The 11,422-nt window shown below is 47.1% G+C and overlaps 1 protein-coding gene across 1 annotated transcript in view; it reads left to right on the top strand.

Annotated features, from left to right (window-relative positions):
* LOC143245651 (nose resistant to fluoxetine protein 6-like) overlaps positions 1–11,422 on the top strand; it is a 55,755-nt gene that overhangs the window by 9,216 nt on the left and 35,117 nt on the right. The window contains exon 2 of the mRNA XM_076492000.1: positions 11,133–11,377. Coding sequence (XP_076348115.1) covers positions 11,133–11,377 — 245 coding nt within the window. The remainder of the gene's footprint in view (positions 1–11,132; positions 11,378–11,422) is intronic.

Below are 11,422 nucleotides of genomic sequence, written 5' to 3'. Positions count from 1 at the left end.
CACCGAGAGGAATCCACAGAACAAAGCCACATCGGGCTATCTGCTGTGTACACCGAGAGGAATCCATAGAACAAAAAAATACATCGGGATATCTGCTGTGTACACCGAGAGAGAATCCATAGAACAAAGCCACATCGGGCTATCTGCTGTGTGCACCGAGAGGTATCCATAGAACAAATCCACATTGGGCTATCTGCTGTGTACACCGAGGAGGTGATAGAATCCATAGAACAAAGCCACATCGGGCTATCTGCTGTGTACACCGAGAGGAATCCATAGAACAAAACCACATCGGGCTACCTACAGTGAACAAAGCCACATCAGGATATCTGCTGTGTACACCGAGAGGAATCCATAGAACAAAGCCACATCAGGTATCTGCTGTGTACACCGAGAGGAATCCATAGAACAAAGCCACATCCGGATATCTGCTGTGTACACCGAGAGGAATCCATAGAACAAAGCTACATCGGGATATATGCTGTGTACACCGAGGAGGAATCCATAGAACAAAGCCACATCGGGCTATCTGCTGTGTACACCGAGAGGAATCCATAGAACAAAGCCACATCGGGATATCTGCTGTGTACACCGAGAGGAATCCATAGAACAAAGCCACATCGGGCTATCTGCTGTGTGCACCGATAGGTATCCATAGAACAAAGCCACATTAGGCTATCTGCTGTGTACACCGAGAGGAATCCATAAAACAAAGCCACATCGGGCTATCTGCTGTGTACACCGAGAGGAATCCATAGAACAAAAGCAACATCAGGGCTACCTGCACAGTGAACAAAGAAACCACATCGGGATATCTGCTGTGTACACCGAGAGGAATCCATAGAACACAGCCACATCGGGCTGCCTGCTGTGTACACCGAGAGGAATCCATAGAACAAAGCCACATCCGGATATCTGCTGTGTACACCGGAGAGGAATCCATAGAACAAAGCTACATCGGGATATATGCTGTGTACACAGGAGGAATCCATAGAACAAAGCCACATCGGGCTATCTGCTGTGTGCACCGATAGGTATCCATAGAACAAATCCACATTGGGCTATCTGCTGTGTACACCGAGAGGAATCCATAGAACAAAACCACATCGGGCTACCTACTGTGAACAAAGCCACATCGGGATATCTGCTGTGTACACCGAGAGGAATCCACAGAACAAAGCCACATCGGGCTATCTGCTGTGTACACCGAGAGGAATCCATAGAACAAAGCTACATCGGGATATATGCTGTGTACACCGAGAGGAATCCATAGAACAAAGCCACATCGGGCTATCTGCTGTGTGCACCGATAGGTATCCATAGAACAAATCCACATTGGGCTATCTGCTGTGTGCACCGATAGGTATCCATAGAACAAATCCACATTGGGCTACCTGCTGTGTACACCGAGAGGAATCCATAGAACAAAACCACATCGGGCTACCTACTGTGAACAAAGCCACATCGGGATATCTGCTGTGTGCACCGAGAGGAATCCATAGAACAAAACCACATCGGATATCTGCTGTGTACCGAGAGGAATCCATAGAACAAAGCCACATCGGGATATATGCTGTGTACACCGAGAGGAATCCATAGAACAAAGCCACATCGGGCTATCTGCTGTGTACACCGAGAGGAATCCATAGAACAAAGCCACATCGGGATATCTGCTGTGTACACCGAGAGGAATCCATAGAACAAAGCCACATCGGGATATCTGCTGTGTACACCGAGAGGAATCCATAGAACAAAGCCACATCGGGCTATCTGCTGTGTGCACCGATAGGAATCCATAGAACAAATCCACATTGGGCTATCTGCTGTGTACACCGAGAGGAATCCATAGAACAAAACCACATCGGGCTACCTACTGTGAACAAAGCCACATCGGGCTACCTGCTGTGTACACCGAGAGGAATCCATAGAACAAAGCCACATCGGCTATCTGCTGTGTACACCGAGAGGAATCCATAGAACAAAGCCACATCGGGCTATCTGCTGTGTACACCGAGAGGAATCCATAGAACAAAGCCACATCCGGATATCTGCTGTGTACACCGAGAGGAATCCATAGAACAAAAGCCACATCGGGATATATGCTGTGTGTACAGAGAGGAATCCATAGAACAAAGCCACATCGGGCTATCTGCTGTGTGCACCGATAGGTATCCATAGAACAAATCCACATTGGGCTATCTGCTGTGTACACCGAGAGGAATCCATAGAACAAAACCACATCGGGCTACCTACTGTGAACAAAGCCACATCGGGCTATCTGCTGTGTACACCGAGAGGAATCCATAGAACAAAGCTACATCGGGATATATGCTGTGTACACCGAGAGAATCCATAGAACAAAGCCACATCGGGCTATCTGCTGTGTGCACCGAGAGGTATCCATAGAACAAAGCCACATTGGGCTATCTGCTGTGTGCACCGAGAGGAATCCATAGAACAAATCCACATTGGGCTATCTGCTGTACACCGAGAGGAATCCATAGAACAAAACCACATCAGGGCTACCTACTGTGAACAAAGCCACATCGGGATATCTGCTGTGTACACCGAGAGTATCCATAGAACAAAGCCACATCGGGCTATCTGCTGTGTACACCGAGAGGAATCCATAGAACAAAGCCACATCCGGATATCTGCTGTGTACACCGAGAGGAATCCATAGAACAAAGCCACATCGGGATATCTGCTGTGTACACCGAGAGGAATCCATAGAACAAAGCCACATCGGGCTATCTGCTGTGTACACCGAGAGGAATCCATAGAACAAAGCCACATCGGGATATCTGCTGTGTACACCGAGAGGAATCCATAGAACAAAGCCACATCGGGCTATCTGCTGTGTGCACCGATAGGTATCCATAGAACAAATCCACATTGGGCTATCTGCTGTGTACACCGAGAGGAATCCATAGAACAAAACCACATCGGGCTACCTACTGTGAACAAAGCCACATCGGGATATCTGCTGTGTACACCGAGAGGAATCCATAGAACAAAGCCACATCGGGCTATCTGCTGTGTACACCGAGAGGAATCCATAGAACAAAGCTACATCGGGATATATGCTGTGTACACCGAGAGGAATCCATAGAACAAAGCCAAATCGGGCTATCTGCTGTGTGCACCGATAGGTATCTATAGAACAAATCCACATTGGGCTATCTGCTGTGTGCACCGATAGGTATCCATAGAACAAAGCCACATTGGGCTATCTGCTGTGTACACCGAGAGGAATCCATAAAACAAAGCCACATCGGGCTATCTGCTGTGTACACCGAGAGGAATCCATAGAACAAAGCAACATCGGGCTACCTACTGTGAACAAAGCCACATCGGGATATCTGCTGTGTACACCGAGAGGAATCCATAGAACAAAGCCACATCGGGCTATCTGCTGTGTACACCGAGAGGAATCCATAGAACAAAGCCACATCGGGATATCTGCTGTGTACACCGAGAGGAATCCATAGAACAAAGCTACATCGGGATATCTGCTGTGTACACAGAGAGGAATCCATAGAACAAAGCCACATCGGGCTATCTGCTGTGTGCACCGATAGGTATCCATAGAACAAATCCACATTGGGCTATCTGCTGTGTACACCGAGAGGAATCCATAGAACAAAACCACATCGGGCTACCTACTGTGAACAAAGCCACATCGGGATATCTGCTGTGTACACCGAGAGGAATCCACAGAACAAAGCCACATCGGGCTATCTGCTGTGTACACCGAGAGAATCCATAGAACAAAGCTACATCGGGATATATGCTGTGTACACCGAGAGGAATCCATAGAACAAAGCCACATCGGGCTATCTGCTGTGTGCACCGATAGGTATCCATAGAACAAATCCACATTGGGCTATCTGCTGTGTGCACCGATAGGTATCCATAGAACAAAGCCACATTGGGCTATCTGCTGTGTACACCGAGAGGAATCCATAGAACAAAGCCACATCGGGCTATCTGCTGTGTGCACCGATAGGTATCCATAGAACAAATCCACATTGGGCTATCTGCTGTGTGCACCGATAGGTATCCATAGAACAAATCCACATTGGGCTATCTGCTGTGTACACCGAGAGGAATCCATAGAACAAAGCCACATCGGGCTACTGCTGTGTACACCGAGAGGAATCCATAGAACAAAGCCACATCGGATATCTGCTGTGTACACCGAGAGGAATCCATAGAACAAAGCCACATCGGGATATATGCTGTGTACACCGAGAGGAATCCATAGAACAAAGCCACATCGGGCTATCTGCTGTGTACACCGAGAGGAATCCATAGAACAAAGCCACATCGGGATATCTGCTGTGTACACCGAGAGGAATCCATAGAACAAAGCTACATCGGGATATATGCTGTGTACACCGAGAGGAATCCATAGAACAAAGCCACATCGGGCTATCTGCTGTGTGCACCGATAGGTATCCATAGAACAAATCCACATTGGGCTATCTGCTGTGTACACCGAGAGGAATCCATAGAACAAAACCACATCGGGCTATCTGCTGTGTACACCGAGAGGAATCCATAGAACAAAGCCACATCGGCTATCTGCTGTGTACACCGAGAGGAATCCATAGAACAAAGCCACATCGGGCTATCTGCTGTGTACACCGAGAGAATCCATAGAACAAACCACATCGGATATCTGCTGTGTACACCGAGAGGAATCCATAGAACAAAGCCACATCGGGCTATCTGCTGTGTACACCGAGAGGAATCCATAGAACAAAGCCACATCGGGATATCTGCTGTGTACACCGAGAGGAATCCATAGAACACAGCCACATCGGGCTACTGCTGTGTACACCGAGAGGAATCCATAGAACAAAGCCACATCCGGATATCTGCTGTGTACACCGAGAGGAATCCATAGAACAAAGCTACATCGGGATATATGCTGTGTACACCGAGAGGAATCCACAGAACAAAGCCACATCGGGCTATCTGCTGTGTACACCGAGAGGAATCCATAGAACAAAGCCACATCGGGATATCTGCTGTGTACACCGAGAGGAATCCATAGAACAAAGCTACATCGGGATATATGCTGTGTACACCGAGAGGAATCCATAGAACAAAGCCACATCGGGCTATCTGCTGTGTGCACCGATAGGTATCCATAGAACAAATCCACATTGGGCTATCTGCTGTGTACACCGAGAGGAATCCATAGAACAAAACCACATCGGGCTACCTGCTGTGTACACCGAGAGGAATCCATAGAACAAAGCCACATCGGCTATCTGCTGTGTACACCGAGAGGAATCCATAGAACAAAGCCACATCGGGCTACCTGCTGTGTACACCGAGAGGAATCCATAGAACAAACCACATCCGGATATCTGCTGTGTACACCGAGAGGTATCCATAGAACAAAGCTACATCGGGATATATGCTGTGTGCACCGAGAGGAATCCATAGAACAAAGCCACATCGGGCTATCTGCTGTGTGCACCGATAGGTATCCATAGAACAAATCCACATTGGGCTATCTGCTGTGTGCACCGATAGGTATCCATAGAACAAAGCCACATTGGGCTATCTGCTGTGTACACCGAGAGGAATCCATAGAACAAAGCCACATCCGGATATCTGCTGTGTACACCGAGAGGAATCCATAGAACAAAGCTACATGGGGATATATGCTGTGTACACAGAGAGGTATCCATAGAACAAAGCCACATCGGGCTATCTGCTGTGTGCACCGAGAGGAATCCACAGAACAAAGCCACGTCGGGCTATCTGCTGTGTACACCGAGAGGAATCCATAGAACAAAGCCACATCGGGATATATGCTGTGTACACCGAGAGGAATCCATAGAACAAAGCTACATCGGGATATATGCTGTGTACACCGAGAGGAATCCATGGAACAAAGCCACATCGGGCTATCTGCTGTGTGCACCGAGAGGAATCCATAGAACAAAGCCACATTGGGCTATCTGCTGTGTACACCGAGAGGAATCCATAGAACAAAGCTACATCGGGATATATGCTGTGTACACCGAGAGGAATCCATAGAACAAAGCCACATCGGGATATCTGCTGTGTACACCGAGAGGAATCCATAGAACAAAGCCACATCGGGCTATCTGCTGTGTACACCGAGAGGAATCCATAGAACAAAGCCACATCCGGATATCTGCTGTGTACACCGAGAGGAATCCATAGAACAAAGCCACATCGGGATATCTGCTGTGTACACCGAGAGGTATCCATAGAACAAACCACATTGGGCTATCTGCTGTGTACACCGAGAGGAATCCATAGAACAAAGCCACATCGGGCTATCTGCTGTGTACACCGAGAGGAATCCATAGAACAAAGCCACATCCGGATATCTGCTGTGTACACCGAGAGGAATCCATAGAACAAAGCCACATCGGGATATATGCTGTGTACACCGAGAGGAATCCATAGAACAAAGCCACATCGGGCTATCTGCTGTGTACACCGAGAGGAATCCATAGAACAAAGCCACATCGGGATATCTGCTGTGTACACCGAGAGGAATCCATAGAACAAAGCTACATCGGGATATATGCTGTGTACACCGAGAGGAATCCATAGAACAAAGCCACATCGGCTATCTGCTGTGTACACCGAGAGGAATCCATAGAACAAAGCCACATCGGGCTACCTGCTGTGTACACCGAGAGGAATCCATAGAACAAACCACATCCGGATATCTGCTGTGTACACCGAGAGGTATCCATAGAACAAAGCTACATCGGGATATATGCTGTGTGCACCGAGAGGAATCCATAGAACAAAGCCACATCGGGCTATCTGCTGTGTGCACCGATAGGTATCCATAGAACAAATCCACATTGGGCTATCTGCTGTGTGCACCGATAGGTATCCATAGAACAAATCCACATTGGGCTATCTGCTGTGTACACCGAGAGGAATCCATAGAACAAAGCCACATCGGACTACCTGCTGTGTACACCGAGAGGAATCCATAGAACAAAGCCACATCCGGATATCTGCTGTGTACACCGAGAGGAATCCATAGAACAAAGCTACATGGGGATATATGCTGTGTACACAGAGAGGAATCCATAGAACAAAACCACATCGGGCTATCTGCTGTGTGCACCGAGAGGAATCCACAGAACAAAGCCACATCGAGCTATCTGCTGTGTACACCGAGAGGAATCCATAGAACAAAGCTACATCGGGATATATGCTGTGTACACCGAGAGGAATCCATAGAACAAAGCTACATCGGGATATATGCTGTGTACACCGAGAGGAATCCATAGAACAAAGCCACATCGGGCTATCTGCTGTGTGCACCGATAGGTATCCATAGAACAAATCCACATTGGGCTATCTGCTGTGTACACCGAGAGGAATCCATAGTACAACGCTACGTCAGGATATATGCTGTGTACACCGAGAGGAATCCATAGAACAGAGCCACATCGGGATATCTGCTGTGTACACCGAGAGGAATCCATAGAACAAAGCCACATCGGGCTACCTGCTGTGTACACCGAGAGGAATCCATAGAACAAAGCCACATCCGGATATCTGCTGTGCACCGAGAGGTATCCATAGAACAAAGCCACATCGGGATATCTGCTGTGTACACCGAGAGGAATCCATTGAACAAAACCAGATTGGGCTATCTGCTGTGTACACCGAGAGGAATCCATAGAACAAAGCCACATCGGGCTATCTGCTGTGTACACCGAGAGGAATCCATAGAACAAAGCCACATCGGGCTACCTGCTGTGTACACCGAGAGGAATCCATAGAACAAAGCCACATCCGGATATCTGCTGTGTACACCGAGAGGAATCCACAGAACAAAGCCACATCGGGATATATGCTGTGTACACAGAGAGGAATCCATAGAACAAAGCCACATCGGGCTATCTGCTGTGTGCACCGATAGGTATCCATAGAACAAATCCACATTGGGATATCTGCTGTGTACACCGAGAGGAATCCATAGAACAAAACCACATCGGGCTACCTACTGTGAACAAAGCCACATCGGGATATCTGCTGTGTACACCGATAGGTATCCATAGAACAAATCCACATTGGGCTATCTGCTGTGTACACCGAGAGGAATCCATAGAACAACGCTACATCGGGATATATGCTGTGTACACCGAGAGGAATCCATAGAACAAAGCCACATCGGGATATCTGCTGTGTACACCGAGAGGAATCCATAGAACACAGCCACATCGGGCTACCTGCTGTGTACACCGAGAGGAATCCATAGAACAAAGCCACATCCGGATATCTGCTGTGTGCACCGAGAGGTATCTATAGAACAAAGCCACATCGGGCTATCTGCTGTGTACACCGAGAGGTAATCCATAGAACAAAACCACATTGGGCTATCTGCTGTGTACACCGAGAGGAATCCATAGAACAAAGCCACATCGGGCTATCTGCTGTGTACACCGAGAGGAATCCATAGAACAAAGTCACATCGGACTATCTGCTGTGTACACCGAGAGGAATCCATAGAACAAAGCTACATCGGGATATATGCTGTGTACACCGAGAGGAATCCATAGAACAAAGCCACATCGGGCTATCTGCTGTGTGCACCGATAGGTATCCATAGAACAAAGCCACATTAGGCTATCTGCTGTGTACACCGAGAGGAATCCATAAAACAAAGCCACATCGGCCTATCTGCTGTGTACACCGAGAGGAATCCATAGAACAAAACCACATCGGGCTACCTACTGTGAACAAAGCCACATCGGGATATCTGCTGTGTACACCGAGAGGAATCCATAGAACAAAGCCACATCGGGCTACCTGCTGTGTACACCGAGAGGAATCCATAGAACAAAGCCACATCCGGATATCTGCTGTGTACACCGAGAGGAATCCATAGAACAAAGCCACATCGGGCTATCTGCTGTGTACACCGAGAGGAATCCATAGAACAAAGCCACATCGGGCTACCTGCTGTGTACACCGAGAGGAATCCATAGAACAAAGCCACATCCGGATATCTGCTGTGTACACCGAGAGGAATCCATAGAACAAAGCTACATGGGGATATATGCTGTGTACACCGAGAGGAATCCATAGAACAAAGCCACATCGGGCTATCTGCTGTGTGCACCGATAGGTATCCATAGAACAAATCCACATTGGGATATCTGCTGTGTACACCGAGAGGAATCCATAGAACAAAACCACATCGGGCTACCTACTGTGAACAAAGCCACATCGGGATATCTGCTGTGTACACCGATAGGTATCCATAGAACAAATCCCCATTGGGCTATCTGCTGTGTACACCGAGAGGAATCCATAGTACAACGCTACGTCGGGATATATGCTGTGTACACCGAGAGGAATCCATAGAACAGAGCCACATCGGGATATCTGCTGTGTACACCGAGAGGAATCCATAGAACACAGCCACATCGGGCTACCTGCTGTGTACACCGAGAGGAATCCATAGAACAAAGCCACATCCGGATATCTGCTGTGTGCACCGAGAGGTATCTATAGAACAAAGCCACATCGGGATATCTGCTGTGTACACCGAGAGGTATCCATAGAACAAAACCAGATTGGGCTATCTGCTGTGTACACCGAGAGGAATCCATAGAACAAAGCCACATCGGGCTATCTGCTGTGTACACCGAGAGGAATCCATAGAACAAAGTCTCATCGGACTATCTGCTGTGTACACCGAGAGGAATCCATAGAACAAAGCTACATCGGGATATATGCTGTGTACACCGAGAGGAATCCATAGAACAAAGCCACATCGGGCTATCTGCTGTGTGCACCGATAGGTATCCATAGAACAAAGCCACATTAGGCTATCTGCTGTGTACACCGAGAGGAATCCATAAAACAAAGCCACATCGGCCTATCTGCTGTGTACACCGAGAGGAATCCATAGAACAAAACCACATCGGGCTACCTACTGTGAACAAAGCCACATCGGGATATCTGCTGTGTACACCGAGAGGAATCCACAGAACAAAGCCACATCGGGCTATCTGCTGTGTACACCGAGAGGAATTTATAGAACAAATCCACATTGGGCTATCTGCTGTGTGCACCGATAGGTATCCATGGAACAAATCCACATTGGGCTATCTGCTGTGTACACCGAGAGGAATCCATAGAACAAAACCACATCGGGCTACCTACTGTGAACAAAGCCACATCGGGATATCTGCTGTGTACACCGAGAGGAATCCATAGAACACAGCCACATCGGGCTACCTGATGTGTACACCGAGAGGAATCCATAGAACAAAGCCACATCCGGATATCTGCTGTGTACACCGAGAGGAATCCATAGAACAAAGCTACATCGGGATATATGCTGTGTACACCGAGAGGAATCCACAGAACAAAGCCACATCGGGCTATCTGCTGTGTACACCGAGAGGAATCCATAGAAGAAAGCCACATCGGCTATCTGCTGTGTACACCGAGAGGAATCCATAGAACAAAGCCACATCGGGCTATCTGCTGTGTACACCGAGAGGAATCCATAGAACAAAGCCACATCGGGATATCTGCTGTGTACACCAAGAGAAATCCATAGAACAAAACCACATCGGGCTATCTGCTGTGTACACCGAGAGGAATCCAATCCTTTAATGATCTCTCCACCGTGAAATGTAAACATTGAAGAGTTTTAAGAATCAATTACACGCACTTTCGAAAACTTCAGTCTACCATTTTTTATCACTAAACGCATGTGACATATAATAAACTGTGATGGTTCTACTTTAGTTCTAACTAAAGTATTCTCCATCAAATCATCGTTTGTTTAGAAAGACTTAAACTACGTAGTTGTTCAAAGTAGCTAAAATTCGTTGTTTTACAATTATTTATCGTTTTAGAAAAGTGATGTGCGACAATTCTCAAGACTGAATAATAAAAATTCTTACTTACACTTTATGATTCAGAAGTTATCACAAATTAACTAGTGTTTAGCTCATTCGCTGTCTCGCGGTTTTGCTTTTATTTCTATATACGTCCCTTGTCGCGATGTAATTGTTCATTATTATGTGAGGTGAATTCTTTTTTTAAAATTATCTAATAATTTGCAATTGTGTTTTGTTTAATCTTAGTGCTAGATGCGTTTGGGAAACCTGGTGGAGGAGTTCTGCTAGGTGCGCTGACGTCATTTGGATCGTTTGACGAATGTTTGAATGTGGAAGCAAGCGAATTTAACAAAAGGACCAATCAGACGGAGAGATATTTCAGTGGCCAATACTGTGCTGTTGAACTCCACCCACCATTGCCACCCAAACCTCGATACTACACTGTTCATCATCGATTAAAATTATTTGAAAACTTTACTAAATCAGCGAAGGTACGTAGTTAGGCCCACGTTGATTGGGCTCCAGATTAAGGAACT

Source organism: Tachypleus tridentatus, chromosome 2 (assembly GCF_004210375.1).
Source record: "Tachypleus tridentatus isolate NWPU-2018 chromosome 2, ASM421037v1, whole genome shotgun sequence".
Lineage (NCBI taxonomy): Eukaryota > Metazoa > Arthropoda > Merostomata > Xiphosura > Limulidae > Tachypleus > Tachypleus tridentatus.
Note: the sequence above shows the minus strand (reverse complement) of the source record. Positions and strands in the feature narration are given on the sequence as shown.